The sequence below is a fragment of the Glycine max genome, chromosome 4, assembly GCF_000004515.6.
Source record: "Glycine max cultivar Williams 82 chromosome 4, Glycine_max_v4.0, whole genome shotgun sequence".
NCBI lineage: Eukaryota > Viridiplantae > Streptophyta > Magnoliopsida > Fabales > Fabaceae > Glycine > Glycine max.
This window is the reverse complement of record NC_016091.4, coordinates 7,394,911-7,412,630: the sequence shown is the minus strand read 5'-3', so window position 1 is coordinate 7,412,630 and position 17,720 is coordinate 7,394,911. Positions and strand designations below refer to the sequence as shown.

The 17,720-nt window shown below is 34.0% G+C and overlaps 1 protein-coding gene and 1 pseudogene across 1 annotated transcript; both read left to right on the top strand.

Annotated features, from left to right (window-relative positions):
• The first annotated feature begins 299 nt into the window (after window positions 1-299).
• LOC100782614 (PLASTID TRANSCRIPTIONALLY ACTIVE protein 6, chloroplastic) lies at window positions 300-4,638 on the top strand. Its single transcript, XM_003523708.5, has 6 exons — window positions 300-880; window positions 982-1,050; window positions 1,139-1,243; window positions 2,588-2,707; window positions 4,027-4,116; window positions 4,196-4,638. Exons 1-6 carry the CDS (start codon window positions 395-397, stop codon window positions 4,310-4,312), a joined length of 987 nt encoding a protein of 328 aa, XP_003523756.1. The 5' UTR covers window positions 300-394; the 3' UTR covers window positions 4,313-4,638.
• A 2,210-nt stretch (window positions 4,639-6,848) lies between these two features.
• On the top strand, window positions 6,849-16,794 carry LOC100819828 (serine/threonine-protein kinase Aurora-2-like; annotated as a pseudogene).
• The last annotated feature ends 926 nt before the right edge of the window (window positions 16,795-17,720 follow it).

Genomic DNA, 17,720 nt, shown 5'->3' with positions numbered 1-17,720 from the left:
GAATAAATGTTATATTTAATTTTTTAATGTAACATTAATAGTTATTTTCCATTAATATTTCTAATAAATATTACTTTAATTTTTAAATTTAATATTAATATTATTATTTTTTATAAGATTAATTTTATAAAATATAATTTTATTTTATTTATTTATTAATTTTTATTGATTTGTGTAAAATAATTTGGCCACTTATTGTGAGCAGGACGGATTAATGGAATATAAATTTAACGTTATTTACGCAATAACCCCGATGGTGTACAGTCAGGATGAATATGTAAATACTGAAATTTCAAAAGACAGCAATGAGTGATCTTATCCACCTTTAGTTCAGTTACTACTTACGAAACCATCTTCTCTTCTCTTCTCTTAAACCCTTCAAAACCCCACGACGATGATGACTACTGCTCCCACTACCTCTACTTTCTTCTTCCTCCTCTCTTCTCTCAATCCCCACCCACCTCGCTCCTTCTTCAGACACAAACCACTCTTTAACAACCCCTCCCTTCTCCTGCGCCCTCCTTTGAGGTCTCCTCGACACTTAACCCGCGCCGACGATGACGACGGCGACGGCGGCGGCCCCGACCACTACGAGATGGACGAGGACGAAATGGAGGAGCTCGACAACAAGAAGGACTTTGACATCGAGTACGACCCCCTCGTCCCCGCCGCCGCCGCCGCCGCCGCCGCCTCCGCCGCTGATGACAACATCGCCTTCGTCGAGAGCAAGAGCTTCGTGTCCACGCAGGGCTGGGACTCCGACACAGTCCTCGACTACAAAATCAACGAGGACGAGTTCCACAAGATCTGCCTGGTCGATTGCGACTTCTTCATTCGCAAGCCCCCCGACCCCGACAACGATGTCTACGATTTCAGAGAGGTTTCTAACCCTAATAATACCACGCTTCGAATCCATGCATACCTCTTCTTTTCTTTGTTCAACTTTTCACCGTTGAGTTTTGAATCTTTGTTCGTTCGTAGATGTATGTTACTCCTCCGGATACAGATGTTTATTCAATTCCCAAGGTTCTCGCTCCAATGCCGCAGAAGGTAAGTTTCACTTCATTTAGATAAGTAATTCATTATTACAAAACTCTATAGTATTTAATGGATACCGTCTTTTTGGCCAAATGTGTAGTACATTAGATGTGCGCAGAGTGATTATGGAAGCTACAATGTGACAGAGCCACCTATTGATGCGCCTCGAGATCCTCTGTATAAAACTGAGAGGGAGATCCTCAAGGTATGGCCAGCTTGATCTGTTTGAGGTTGTAAGTAATATGTGAATTATACAGTTAATGTGCTTCTTACAATTTTAATGAAAATTGGGGATTTAAGATGATGGATACTTATTAAAGGAAGAGTAAATGTGACTTCTTGAAAGATTGCACACTTTAGAGTTTGTCTCCAGAGTTGTGAAATATTACTGAACAGTGAACAGTCCTCTTATGGAATCCAGCCGGACAATGAGCTTTACTTGAGTTATTTGCCTCAAAAAGGTTGTTTCACACTTCTATGTAATATTAGGCTGAGATTGGAGGAGTTAGTGCTGCCATATGCATGAGATTGATCAATTACCAGTGAACCTAGTGAAGTATCTTCCTCTGGGCCTAGGAGCATTCTGACTGATTAATTGTTTTTATGAATCTAGTCCTTCTTCACGAATATTACTCACTGAAAAAATGGAATCAATAACTAGTGTTTGGAAGTATATGTTGGTTTCTTTGTTGTGCTTTAGGAATTAGGACAATGGATCAGATTATATGATTGAAGGGAGTGATTTAGTGGGCTTATACGGCAAGAAGGGATGGAACTCAATTTGTGCATCTTTGTATTGAATAACTACAACGGGTATGCTTGACATGCCACGTTTAATTCGGGAGATGACGGTCCATATTGCTAGTTGAGTTAAAACATTGACAGATATATATAACTTCCTTGCTTCATTTTAGTTGGAGTTTGTGTTGAAAGGCAAGGTTTTAGGAATATTAGATGATTGAACAAGATATGAATTAATGAGGCTGGTAAATATCGTTCTATTCGTCTTAATTCCTCTGGAGATTCCTACTTTTATGCATAAATACCTGCTACAACTACAAGCCGTGAAAATTTATGATCTGGCTTTGACTATGTGGGGATTTTTTCCCCCTTCTCCTTGAAGATGGTAGTTGTTTCTTGCATCTTTCCATATAAATATTGTAGTAGAGGAAATTTTATTAATAAATTTGTAGCAATAAGTCCAAGCATTGGAAAAAAAAATTAACATAGTTACTGAAATGATGCTCTATTAGAGTATTGTAAAGAGCTGCAGTTATTCAACTGCAGACTCACTTAGTTAAGTTAGTTACCTAACAGCTGTTGACAGCTATTAGTTTAGTTAGTGACAGTTAGATGACAGCTGTTATACTCTCTAACAGAACTGTCTACAAAAAGCTTCTTGTAAACTTCAGACACTTGGGTTAATGAATATCATTTTCACTCCTCACTTTCATTCTTACTTTCTCTCTATTCTCCTAGATTAGGAATTCTACGATGCTCTTGGTCTTTGCTAAAATGTCTCCCTCATTGGACTTCTTTCCTGTTACAGGTGTACTTGACAAAACACTACAAAAATCGAAGGAAGGGTGATCCTGAGTTTGTTCTTGATTTTGAAGAGATTTATGTTGTTGATTCCAAAACCAAGTCAATTACCAGAGCCAAAGTTTTGGTAAAAAAATTGTTTGTTAATTCTCAGTCTAGTTGCTTTTGGAATATTTTCTGCTGGCTGTTGCAACTACTTGTCTTCCATAGTCATTTTTCTCAGCCTTCAACAGTGTTATCAATGGCAGATGGCAGAACATGGTGGAAGGCCAAAATTCCGCCATATAAACACGCCATTGCATCTTATGGCACCGCCATGGCGGACCTCCCTTCATAAATTGGCTATGGCGGTTGGCAAAAAATCTGCCACGCCATTCCTCCATGGCTGCTATTTAACAACACTGGCCTTGAATTTAGATTATCTTTATTGTTTTACTGTTTAGCAATTTCTTTGTTAATGCTAGACATTGTATTGTATTCATAGAAGTGCACTTTTGCTTAAACTTAATGTTCTTGCATAAAGCTCTAGAATCTTAGTTAAAATCCTGGAAAATACCACCACATGATGTTCAGAAGAAACAAAAAGCTCTGGTTTAATTTATTGGATTCATGCCAAGTTCTGAGTTGAATGGTTCTTTTCTATATACATAGACATGTTGAAATCCCATATCGATTAGAAATATGACCAATGTAATTGTTATAAAGTTTGAGCAGTTCTCACTTTATAAGCAAGTTTTTTGGGGTTGAGTTATAAGATGGTATCAAAGCCTATCTTAGATCTTTGGTGAGTTAGGTCCCAAACTACTGATGTGAGCTCAGAAATCTTGTTTTTTCCCACCTCTGCATACTTCTAGTTGTTAATTGAGAGTTGAGATGGATATTGTGCTTATACATGAGATTTTGTGTGTTGGTTATATTGATTGCTATATGATTTCTCATACTACAATTAAGCAGGGTGATTTCAGATGGCTTTTCCAATTTTATAGGCTATACATCATTTATTGTATGTAATTTAGAATTTTTTATGTCAAAAAGTTTCCATCTATGTTAAACTATTTTTGAAGAATGTCTCTGAAAACTGATGGCTGTATTAATTGTTTCTGGAAATGACCTTGCTTTGCGTTTTACTGTCTTAAAGAAAACAAAAGAATCCATCCAAAACTAGATAATTCAAGTTGATATTTTAGAACTTAGAACTTGTTACCCTGATTGAATTTCTTTGCATTGCATGGCTCTTGCACATGTAGCTTACAAGTGCATAAGTATGGTTTTCTCATAAACAAGGGAATCTTTTTTTTCTTCTCTCCTCCCACCCTCACCCCATCCAGGCTTATTTTTGTAAGGCAGGTGTTATTAATTAATATGGATTATTGTCAGGCATTCTTGACTTGTCATCTGTAAAGTTAATATTTACACTAATCAATTATCATCAATTGCCTTCTGTAGGTAACAGCTCCTGGAGGGAGAACAAGAGATAGAAGGAGTGACTTGCTTGTTATATCTGATCGTGGGAGCTCCTTCAAAATAATACATGCGGTGACTATTTCTTTCTTGAATCACTTCTTATTTATCTTTACATTACAATTACACCTCTGATATGCCATCTTATTTGCAGAGTGAAAAAGAGGATCCAACGACTGTCATAGAAAAACAAGAGTGGGAGAATAGCAGAGAAGAAATGGAGAGACATCTTAGAAAGCTAAGAGACTTCAGCATTTCAAATTGGTTTTGAGTGATAAGAAGGTATTCCTTTCCAAGAATGCCTCATGGGTATAAACAGCATGGTACAGAGGTCGAACTTGGGCACGAACATACGGGCAATTGGACTTAATCTTTCACTTTTGAAATTGTGTGCTAGCTGCTTGATCGTTTGTATATTTTGTTGTAACTTGTTGAAGATGCGGCTGTTGGAATTCAATATCTATGAGAGTGATCTGCCGATATGCTGTTATGACCTACACTACAGTTGAATGTTCTCTGGATGTATACCTTGGTTTTTTCTCCAAACTCTGATCAAACCTACTGATTTAAGAATGAGAATATATTTGTTTTTCTTCACTGATGCATGCATATGCGAATGAACGAGCGTAATCACAGTTCAAACTTTAAAATATTTTTTTGTGTTTGTTTTCAATTATGAGGGTCCTATGCTTTACTGGTTTTGTTTAATTTTCTTTAAATAGCTTATTGGTGCCTTTTAAAATCCTATATTAAGTTACTAGCTGATTAGTGTCTTCAAACATATGGCTAATGTCTATGTAATTCCTGAAACTAGAATAGTTAGTTATTAAGGGGTGAGCTGTGTTTTTACTTTCTTTCTTTCCAAAGCACAGAATTTCATGGTAAGCATTGAACCAATAAGAATTTGTAAACGTTTGTTTAATCAACTTTTTAAATTTAATGTACTAAAACAAAATAAATGAATGAAAAGTGACATTAAACCTTAAGATTAAGATGGAGTGCAAATCCTCTAAAGTAAATCTGTGCAGTATTTGGTAATGGTAAAGTAATAAGATTTTTTATCAATGTAAGACTTGTACAATTGGACCTAATCACACTAGATCATTTTTTAATACCCATAATTATTTCATTTCATTTTTTTTTTCTTTTTTCTTGTTTAACTTTTGGGGGATTCACCTAATCTAATCAAACCCATCACGCCAGGTAAAGCCAGACACTAGGCTCTGGTTTTCATTCTTGAAATTTTTGTTTGTTATTAATTTATTATTATAAAATATCAAAGGAATGAAAACTACCCTATTTCAAAGCCATAAGGTTTTACCAAAGTTCACAACAGTACTTACTGTTACTAATGTCACGAGAAAAGATTTAGTTCGAAACATTTGAACAGATAGTAGTTACTCCATTATTTAAGTTCCAGTGAAAAGCTTTAGAATTACTACAATTTGATACCAACTAATATTAACGTGACAAACACAAACTGTCCATTGCTGAAAATTATCTCCCTTTCTTTATGTTTTGTGTACTCTTAAGTGTGAACTGTTATTCGGGAAGCTACATTTATTTTTATCAGCTAAAAAACATGCATGATTAAAACAGTGGGTATAATAAATACCATAAAGTGAAAGATGCATAGTTAATGTTTACTGCACGGATCAAGTTGATCTGTATGGTTTGTACGGATCAATATGACCCGTATGAGTCATACGGATCAAGTTTATCCGTATGTTTAAATTATACTTACGGATTAAGTTCATTCGTACAAATCATATGGATCAATCATAGGGTAATTTTGGATTTAACAAAAAATGTTGGGTGCATAAGTAATAAAGCTGGTGCACCTAGCATCACCCACTCGATAGCGTTGCAGAGGTGACCCTACGTCCCTAACACTCATCCATTGTGCCATAATAGCAAAAAAAATGAAATGAAATAATTATGGATATTAAAAAAATGATCCAATGTGGTTAGACCCATTCTACAAGTCTTATATTGACTAATAGTCTTATTACTTTATCATTTACTGTACACTGATATGTATTCATTAGGATCTCTCCGAGTATAGAAAAAAGACAAATGTTAACATGTCCTTTAAGGTATTAATTAAAAAATAAAGCAAAAATATTTTTAGGTTTAAATATATTTTTAATCCTTTAAAATTGAGTTATTTTTTTAGTCTTTTAAATTTAAAATTATTTTTTTAATTCTTAAAATTCACAAAATATTTTTTTAATCATTTTTGCATAACACGAATTAAGTATGGAATAAAAAAAATCATAATTTATGACAATTTTTTACTATCAAAATTTGATTTTATATTTTACATTTTAAAGTACACTTGGTAGTTAAGATTTTTTATAATCAAGTCAGTACAAAAAATAAAAAAAAATCCATTAATTGCTCTAAAAACTTTTTAAATTTTTTTATTGACTTGATTTTAATAATTTCAAACCACCACAAAATCATACTTTAAAGTATAAATTAAAAAATCAAATTATGAGTAAAACTGTAAAAAATTATGAATTTTTTATTTTCTATTTTACTCACTTAAAAAAAAGACCATTTTACATATTTCAAAACTAAAAAAAATAATTTCAAATTTGAAAGAATTTAAAGAAAATGATTGATAACGGTCATGATTATTTTTTTTTGGAAAGCAAGAAAAGAAAAAAAGAATTTGAAAAGGGCATAGAAAGCGGGATTATCCATTATTCGACCGCTGAACAAAGAAATCACGTTAAACAAACACGAATTTGTGTATTTCAAAACACAACACAGCCTTTCAAGTTTCTTTCCCTCCATCCATCATGGCCATCGCAATAGAGACTCAACCTCAACTCCAACACCACACGATTTTGTTAGACCTTGTGGCCTCAATAATCTTAAGAGGGATAGGCTTATAATGCAGAAAAAGTAACAATAATCAATTTAACAATGTTCTTTAAACAAGCAAGACACAATTGATTGCAACAAAATAAATAAGATAAGGAAAGAGAGAATGCAAACACAATTTTATACTGGTTCGGCCACTTCCCGTGCCTACGTCCAGTACTCAAGCAACCCACTTGAAATTTTCACTATCTTTGTAAAATCCTTTACAAAGTCTGAATCACACAGGGACAACCCATCTCTTGTGTTCAGATGCTTTACAACAAGAGACTCACTGTCCCCTAACCAATCTCATTGAATAAGAAGAATGGAAGAAGAAATCTCTCTTCAAGAGAAGAATATTACAATGAAGATCATGTAAGAATCCTTATAGATTTTGCAAGTGTTTGGTCAAGGATTTCTTTTGAGAGAGCATTTGACAATAAAGTTCTTTTGGAATCTCTCTCATTGTCTTTTGAGAGGATAAGACATTTTTGCCAAGCAAAACTCTCTATTGAATTCATGCCCAAGTCACCTATTTATAGGCCTTTGATGACCATTCACAAATCCAATGAAAAGATGTGATTGTTGGCAGATTTTCTGAAAATTCTCCACTGGTAATCGATTACAATATTTGTGTAATCGATTACACAGTTATAATTTGAAGGGTCATGACTTTTGAATTTGAATTTCAAAAGTTTCGTTTCTGGTAATCGATTATAGACATATGATAATCGATTACATGTTGAAAATTCAAATTCAAAACCTTTTTCAACAGCTATTTCTCAACCCTGTCTTCTGGTAATCAATTACACTTCCTGGTAATCGATTACCAGAGTCTTGCATGTCTTGAAAGCACTTTGTTTTAAGGCAAGACTTGGTTTTTAGTGAATCTTGAAACAAGGCTTTGTTTGTTGAAGCAATCTTGAATTATTCTTGAAGCAAATGCTTATCATTTGAAGCAGGCTTGTTAGATTCTTTTTTGACATCATCAAAATCATGTATACATACATTCACAGGTTTCCATTTCCCCTTCTCTAATTTATTTGTATTGCATTCTTCAATTTTAATTTGCTTTCTTCCTTTTCTTTTTTCCTAACAAATTGGCTGAAACCTCAGAGGTTCAATTTGAAGAGAGTTGTTGCTCGAAATTAAACTTTTTTTTTTTGCTTGTGTGTGGAATTAATCGGCATCAAAATTTGGTGATATGTTCTCATTGTTTTGTGGTCTGTTTTGGTAGGCATCTTCAGAGGTTTCAGGTTCCACTGCGGAGCAAAGAAGGTGGATGCTTAACGATTTCGATATTGGAAAACCTCTCAGAAAGGGAAAATTTGACCAAGTGTATTTGGCCAGAGAAAGGAGTGTGAGTTTTCAATTACTCGAGGATTTTCTCATCATTCATAGTTCCTAATTTCTATGGATTATTTCATTCCCTTCTTTTTAAATTTGTTTTGGGGAAAAGTTTGTGCTATTCTCAGTTGCATTAGCAAGATTTATATGAAATATTATTTATCCTCATAAATTTCACATTGATGGTTTGAATGAGAAACTGTTGAGGTGAAACACCTCAAGTTTTTTAGGGTTGTTGGTTTCTGACATTGTATTGTTTACGTATGTGTGTTAGAGATGCAATACAAGAGCATTTAACGTGTCTTAACGTAATGGGTTTTTGGTATTGTTGGTTTAGGATAAGAGCCATTGCATTACACGAGACATGACCATTGTTGTTGATTTGTACTGATGGTTTTTCTTCACCTTGTTTTCATATGTGTTCATTTTATTGTGAAATTGAAATTTAGTCTTCATACAGACTAGTTAGATTGTTGCTTTGAAAGTACTCTTTAAGTGCCATGTGCAACAATCTCAACTTGTGCATCAACTTCGACATGAAGTTGAAATGTAGTCATCTCCGACATCCCCACATCTTGCACCTTTATGGATACTTTATGATCAAGTATATTTCTTGTTTATGCTGAGATCGCCAAAGAAGGTTAAATTCACTGCTATTTACATTTTCTGTGAAATAACTTTGCTGCAGAAACGAGTTTATTTGATTTTAGAGTATGTACCCAAAGGTGAAATTTACAAGGAGTTGCAGAAATGCAAATATTTTAGTGAAAGGCATACAACTACTGTAAGTATATATCATACAACAGCTCTGGTTCTTTCTTTTACCTAAATACACCCATTGCTGGCTGATGTAATTTTTTTCTATTAGACAAGTGACCTCAGTTATCTTAAGAAAGAGGGAGGGGGGGGATTGAATTAAGATACAAAAAGTATTCCCCAATTAAAAGTTTCACTCTTTTTTTTTTGGATTAACAATGCACCCTTAATATGAATTACTCAAAAGACAATTTAAAATAAACTTCTTTAAAGCAAAAGATAAATAGCAATAAATAAAAGAAGTTTAAGGGAAGAGAGAATACAAACTCAGTTTTTATACTGGTTTGGCCACGCCCTGTGCCTACGTCCAGTCCCCAAGCAACCCGCTTGAGATTTCCACTATCTTGTAAAATGTCTTTTACAAAGTCTGAACCACACAGGAACAACCTTTTCCTTATGTTCATAAATCCTTACAACTTAAGAGACAATCGGTCTCTTAAACAATTTCCCTTGAATAAGAAGAAGAAGAAGTTTCTCTCTTTAAGAGAAGGATATTACAATTAAAGATCAATCAAGATTCCTTATTGAATATGCAAGTGTTTGACCAAGGAATATTTTTGAGAGGATAAGACATTTCAGTTCAGAAAAACTTTCTTAGGAATTTCGTGTCCCAAGTCACATATTTATAGGCCTTTGATGACCATTCAAAAATCTCTTGAACATATGTGACTCTTGGGAGTTATTTTCTGAAGAGTTGTGACTCTTGGGAGTTATTTTCTAAATTCTTGACTTGGATTAAACTTGAGAAGCGCTTATCTTTGGCATCATCAAAACTTCATATCATATATGCTTCTACAATCTCTTCCTTTTTGATGATGACAATAATCTGAAATCAAGATAAACGATATACAATTGATAATGCGTGCTTTCAACCCTTACTCCCCCTTAAGATTGGAATTTATGCCTAAGTCCATGATAAATTCTACCCTTAAGTTCTCTCCCCCTTTGGCAACATCAAAAAGTAAAAAATGGTCGGAGAAAAGAACTAAATTAGGAGCTTAACACATCCAGACAATGATAAACCATAGCATAACCTAATTGATTTAATCCATAACATAATTCAAGCAAGTCTAATCAAACCAAGACAAAAGCCAAACAAAGGCTAAAAGATCCAAACACAAAGCAACCATATCCAAGACAAGCAATACAATAAAAAGTAACCAAAGTACTAAGGATTAAAAGCCAAAATACAAGGCTAAGAAATAACCATAAAACTAAGGAAATAAAGCATAATCAAGATAACTAAGAGTCAGTCGGGGGATCGAAGCAATGCCTGACGAAGCTCTTATCATCTTCAAGTTGAGTGATCCGAGTATCCATCCTATCAAAGTGAGTATCCATCGCATCAAAATGAGTATCCATTGCTTCAAAGCGCTCACCCACAAAAGCTTGAAGACCATGGAGTTCTGTGAGGACATCAGTTAGAAGAGAAGTGGAATCACCCCTTTGTGGTGGAGGTGAAGGGGTACGCTCGTCGGGAATAGGTGGAGGCAAGTCTTGTTTGTGAATCCACTAACCATCAACATCCTTTTGGTAACCAGAGGAGGTAATCGCACCGACACCAATGGAAAACAACCTTTTAACCTTGACATATGGTTCATCATCCAAAGGAACATTGAAATGATGAAGAAAAAGAGTAACAAGGTGGGGATAAGGCAGAGGTGCATTGGCCCGTAATGCCTTATGCATTCGGTACTAAATTAGATGGGCCCAGTCGATCTGACGACCAATTTGAAAGATCCACATTAGAATCAAATCCTCCTCAGAGGCTTGAGCAAGGTTTGAAGACCGAGGAAGAAAAATACAAACAATGATATAATGCATGATGCGACAATCAAAATTTAATGACCTAGCAAGTAATCTGCCGGTTATGTCAGCCTGGTCATTGCAAACCATTCAGTGAGCATCATGACTAGAATAATCAAATTTCCAATCATCAACAAGGGTGCCCTCAAAAGGAACACCTTGGCTAGGTAATTTTGTCAATGAAAAGAACAAAGATTGATTAATAACAATTGGAACATGATGCACCTCAGAGAAAATAACACCATCCTGAATTTTTAAGTTATTATAGAAGACTCTAACTAATTCAGGAAAGTGAGGCAGCTTCAGAGATATAAATTCGGTTAAACTAGAATTTTGAAACACTTGGTAACAATCAAATGTTTCACCATCAAAGAAATCAAGATCAAGGTACTTAGGGTCTAGAATGACTCTATTGCAAAATCATAAATAGTACCTTTGGTGTTGATCATCTGAAGAAAACAAGGTAGATGATCGAGGAGATGAAAGGGAAGGAGGAATTTGTGTTGTTGGTGCTCCAACGGTTCCGTGGCGACGATGGCCAGTAGCAGCGGTGGTGGAGGAAGAACCCTTTCGCTTCTTAGATGGTTCTGCCATTTGATGATGTTTTAGTGAATTTCAATTGGTGGGTTTGAAAGAGGATGGAAAATGATGAAGATTAGGCTTTGTGGGATGTGATTTGGTTAAGAAATGAAGGAGATATGGAGTTTTGAAGATTGGGAAGCTTGGAGCGCCGTCACTCAAGGGTCTACGTACGAAGGAGCTGCAAAAGCGTGATATTTATAGAAGAAGATGCTTTGTAATCGATTACAAGGCTTGGTAATCAATTACAGGAGTATGCAGCCTACTGGTAATCGATTACAAGCTTTTGTAATCGATTACAACCTTGTTGTTCTAATGTAATCGATTACAGGAAATGGTAATCGACTACCAGAACATAAGCAAGGCTTTTTCTCTTAAAAAAAACTATGTCTATGTCTAAACTTCATCTAACTATACTAATCAACCATAATCACAAGCATTCAATTCAATCAAGCACAATCAAGCATATTTAATTACACACACTATCTAACTCATCCAAGCAATCAACAATCACAAACAAATCTATCTAGTTAAATTAACAATTAACTAACTATACACAATAAGTTCTATTTCTATTAAGACTATTTAAACAAAGATAATGAAGAACAAATATCTACATGACAAATAACAACTAATATAAATAGTAATAACACACAAGAAACTAGACTCAAAGGCAATCCTCTTAATCATAAGGAGGATAAAAAACTTATTAGAGTTACCTATTGTCTAGATCATTGACATCTAAAAGACCTAATTCTCTCCTAATTGCAAAGAATGTGTCTTTAGGGAGAGGTTTTGAAAAGATATCATCAAGGTGATTCTTTGTATCAACAAATTCTAGAACACAATCTCCCTTTTGAACATGGTCTCTTAAGAAATGATGTCTTATTTCTATGTGTTTAGTTCTTGAGTGCTGAACAAGATTCTTGGATAGATTTATAGCACTCATGTTATCACATCTTATAGGAATATGATCAAGTAATATTCCATAATCATAAATTTGTTGCTTCATCCAAAGAATTTGAGCACAACAATTGCCAGCAGAAATGTATTTCGCTTCCGCAGTAGATAAAGCGACACTATTTTGTTTCTTACTATGCCAAGAAACCAGAGCAGATCCAATGAAATAACAAGTTCCACTGGTGCTCTTCCTATCAGTTTTAGAACTGGCAAAGTCAGAATCAGAATATCCTATTAAATTGCATGTTGAATTTTTAGGATACCATGAACCTATATTCATAGTGCCTAACATATATCTTATAATTCTCTTAACGATATTAAGATGTGATTGTTTGGGGTTTGATTGAAACCTAGCACACATATACACACTAAACATTATATCTAGTCTGCTAGCATATAAATAAAGAAGTGATCCAATCATACCTCGATATTGCTTAATGTCTATTGACTGACCGGTTTCATCTTTATCCAAATAGCAAGCAGTACTCATTGGTGTGGCCATATGCTTAGCATTCTCCATCTCAAATCTGTGAATCAATTCCTTGCAATACTTTGATTGATTGACAAAAATTCCATTTTTGGTTTGCTTGATTTGCAACCAAAGAAAGAAATTTAGTTCTCCCATCATTAACATTTCAAACTCACTTTGCATGTCTTAAGAGAATTCCCTTTTGATATATCACCAATGATGTTGTCAAGAGGATGATATCTAGAAGTTCTCCATTCTCTTCGAAGATCAGCATTTGTTTTGATTTCATCAATGTGAAAATCTTCATTATTTCCATCTCCTTTGCCTTTGTGATCTTCTTCATGAATATGCATTTCTTCTAATGATTCTAAAACATCATCTATTTTCCAACTCCAAGAATTCTACCTTTATTGTTGTCGCCATAAGTCACATGTCCGTTTTTCTTGGGAGAGATATGAGTGAACTTTGATGCATCTCCCGTTATATGTTTAGAGCATCCGCTATATATGTACCAACTCTTCTTCAAGGATACCTCTTCATCGCTTTCATAACTCTTGACCATTAGACTTAGGTTTACAATTTCGTTTTCTGAATCTTCAAATGAGTCAATATCATTGTCATCCCATGTAATGTAGGCCTTATTTGCCTTCTTTTCATTAACAACTTTCTTTTCAGATTTCTCTATTCTTTTCTTGAATATTAGGCAATCAACCCTCAGATGTCCAGGTTGATTGCATTCATAGCATTTTGGAGTAGAAGATGAATCTTTTGCCCTTCTTTTTGATTTAAAATTTGATCTTCTTTGATTTACTCTAACTCTTAGAAATTTGTTGAATCGTTTTACAAAAAGACTAAGATCATCATCTTCGTCTATTTCAATTGAATCCTCCTTATCACTTTCTTCTTGGATTGAAGATGAAGCTTTAAGAGCAATTCCTTTCTTCTTTTTATCATTCTTCTCATGTTGATTCAATATCTTCAATTCCATTTCATGTTCTTGTAACTTTCCAAACAAGGTAGCAGGAGACATGTTAGTAAGATTTCTTGATTCAGTAATGACCGTTACCTTTGGTTGTCATTCCCTGCTTAAGCATCTTAACACTTTATTGACAAGATCTTCATTTGGAAATATTTTTCCTAAAGATGCAAGATGATTTACTATGTGGGTAAATCTCTTTTGCATGTCTTGTATAGTTTCATTTGGATTCATTCTAAATAACTCATATTCATGAGTTAAAGTATTTATCCTATATCTTTTTACATCTGTTGTCCCTTCATGGGTTACTTGTAAGGTATCCCACATATCTTTTGCATGTTTGCAATTTGACACCTTAAAGTGTTCATCTATTCCTAATGCAGATGTAATGATATTTTTGGCTTTTAAATTGTATTGAACTAATCTCTTTTCCTCCTCACTCCATTAATCCCTAGGTTTTTCTATGGTTGTATTTCCCGCTACCATAGTGGGAATGTAGGGTCCAATTTTTATGGCTTCCTAGATATTAAGATCTATAGCCCCTATAAAAATTTGCATGCAAGTTTTTCAATAATGGTAACCCACGCCATTAAAAATGGGAGACCTATTTATAGAATTCCCTTCAAGAAATAAGTAGTTTGATGAGGCCATTATTCTTGAAACTTCTAAACTTTATACAAGAATGAAGCTCTGATACCACTTGTTAGACAAGTGACCTCAGTTATCTTAAGAAGGGGGGTTGAATTAAGATACAAAACTATTCCCCAATTAAAAATTTCACTTTCTCTTTTTGGATTAACAATGCACCCTTAATATGAATTACTCAAAAGACAATTCAAAATAAATTTCTTTAAATCAAAAGATAAATAACAATAAATAAAAGAAGTTTAAGGAAAAAGAGAATGCAAACTCAGTTTTTATACTGATTCGACTACGCCCTGTGCCTACGTCCAGTCCCCAAACAACCCGCTTGAGATTTCTATTATCTTGTAAAATGCCTTTTACAAAGTCTGAACCACACAGGAACAACTCTTCCCTTGTGTTCAGAAATCCTTATAACTTAAGAGACCCTCGGTCTCTTAAACAATTTCATTTGAATAATAATAAGAAGAAATTTCTCTCTTTAAGAGAAGGATATTACAATTGAAGATCAATCAAGATTTCTTATTGAATATGCAAGTGTTTGACCAAGGAATCTTTTTGAGAGGATAAGACATTTCAGTTCAGAAAAACTCTCTTAGGAATTTCATGTCCCAAGTCACCTATTTATAGGCCTTTGATGACCATTCAAAAATCTCTTGAATAGATGTGACTCTTGGGAGTTATTTTCTGAAGAGTTGTAACTCTTGGAAGTTATTTTCTGAAGAGTTGTGACTCTTGGGAGTTATTTTCTAAAGAGTTGAGACTCTTATGAGTTATTTGAAGAGTTGTGACTCTTGGGAGGTATTTTCTAAAAAGTTGTGACTCTTGGGAGTTATTTTCTGAATTCTTGACTTGGATCAAACTTGAGAAACACTTATCTTTGGCATCATCAAAACTTCATATCATATATGCTTCTACATTTTCTACACAATTGTAATGAGATATTAAAGCAGCAAGTAAATACTGAAAGTCTGAAACGACATCTGACTTTAGTAAAATATAATGTGCAATTGATTAGTCATGTGTGTATGCCTGAGGGAGTTGTCTTGTGTTTGCCAGGCTACATGCTTAAAGAGTGTGTTTGAATGCGTTTTGTCCACATTGAACAGGAAAATCTCACTTTCCAAAGCAAAAATGTCAAAGCAACTATGTGGTAGCTTTGATCTGAACGTTCATTTGTGTTGAATTCAACTGCTTCCAAAACACACACTAAATGTTCCACTTGAACATTCTTCTGAGATTAGCATGCTGATGTTTATTTATTTTGTGACTGAGGCAGTATGTTGCATCATTGACTTGAACCCTTATTTATTGTCATGGAAAGCATGTAATACATAGAGATATTAAACTAGAGAACCTTCTTACTGGTGCACAGGTTATCTACTATACCTAGGCTGTTGTTTCTTATATAATCCTTTTGTTGTCCTCATTGTACTCATCATCATGTCAATATCTTTTCACTGTTAGGGTGAACTGAAAATAACAGACTTTGGGTGGTCGGTGCACACATTCTATCATAGGCGAACCACGTGTGGCACACTGGATTATCTTCCACCTGAGATGGGTATGCTTATGTGACATGAACCACTGTTTCAAAATACTTTTTATGTTACTCTCCATAGATGAGGCACCAATATTTCTTCTAAACACTTTTGAGGTTTCAATAGCGGTTAGTGCAGAACATGATGCGAGTGTGGATATATGGAGCCTTGGTGTGCTGTGCTGAATTTCTTTATGGAGTCCCTCCTTTTGAAGCTAAAGAGCATTCTGATACTTACAGGAGGTAAGCACTAAGCAGTTGAATATAAATTAGCATTAGTAACATGGACAAACTCTGTTTTTTATTGGCCGGTTTGTTTAAAATTAAAAAAAAGTGCTTCTAAAAAGAGTGATCTTTTAAGAAGCAAATAGAGTGCTACTGAATCTATTGTACTTCAATGCTGCTTTCCGCGTTCGGTGTCTTTTTTATAATCGACAAACTATTTGCAAACATTCAATATAAATTTGCAGGACCGTACAAGTGGATCTCAAGTTCCCTCCTAAACATTCATTAGTCAGGTTTTGCGTCTTGTAGCACTATGGTTTTTTTTGGCCAAGTTCTCTCTCTCAAGGATAGCCTTTGATGAGATGCGTGTTCAAACATTTTACTGAGAAACTCTTTCCTCTGTTATTTATTTTTTAACAGATGCTGGTTAAGAATTCCTCTCAACGTCTACCATTGCACAAACTCCTTGAACACCCTTGGATTGTTCAGAATGCGGAGCCCTCTGGTGTATACAGGGGCTAGTGTACCTCATAATTTTTTTTATCATTTTGTATTTGTTGGAAAAATTACGCATATGAAGTGTTACTTTTAGAACCCAAAGCATTACACCCAAAATGAGATTTTTTCTCACTAAAGCTTTTCTCTCTAGTAGTTTTCTGTTTGATTTAGAGAAGAAAGTGAAAGGAAAAAATATATATAAAAAAGAAAAAAATATATAAGAAAATAAGATGATTTTTTGAATTGTTTAATAAGAGAAAATAAAAGGAAAAATATTTTAATGTGTTAAAAATTAAGAAAACAAAAATATTGTACCCAAAATGACATAAACACCCTGAAAACAAAATGAACCATAATATGTATAAAATGTCATTTTAGTCTTTTTATTACAAAAACTTATTTTCTACTTTTTTCTCTCTCTCCAATTTGAGGAGATACAGATGAGGAAAACAAACAATTTTCTCTCCACTTTTGCTACTTAAATTTTTCTTTCTTCCTTGTTACTAGATGAACCAAATGAGGGAAACAAACAGAATTAATAAGTTTTCTTTCCTTTACTTTCTAGGTTAAATTAGTTTGTAGATTTTTATTCTATTACAATTTTTAATTAGATCTCTATACTTTATTTTTTTTAATTGAGTTCCTATATTAGTTTTAATTTTATAATCAGGCTTTTATATTAATTTGTTGGGAAAAATCTGATAATCTTAACTATATATTAGTTCAAGTGGTGTTGCTGTTACACGTCAAATTATTTAATTTTTTATTTGTTTTATCTAACGTGTCTAACATTTTTTATTTTTCATTTCCAACCGTCCATTATCTCTTAAACCATATCCAACCCTAAAATGTGAATTCCTTATCTCTCACCTCCTTAATTATCTTTACTAGTTCGTAATTTAGGAGTTATATTTTTATAATCAGCTTAAGTATATTAATTTATAGTTTAC

Excerpts from the sequence above, each read along its gene's own strand:
- LOC100782614 (XM_003523708.5), top strand. The coding sequence starts at position 395 with ATGATGACTACTGCTCCCACTACCTCTACTTTCTTCTTCCTCCTCTCT. Across the intron at positions 881-981 it reads ATGTCTACGATTTCAGAGAG|ATGTATGTTACTCCTCCGGA; the intron begins GTTTCTAACCCT and ends GTTCGTTCGTAG. Across the intron at positions 1,051-1,138 it reads TCGCTCCAATGCCGCAGAAG|TACATTAGATGTGCGCAGAG; the intron begins GTAAGTTTCACT and ends CCAAATGTGTAG.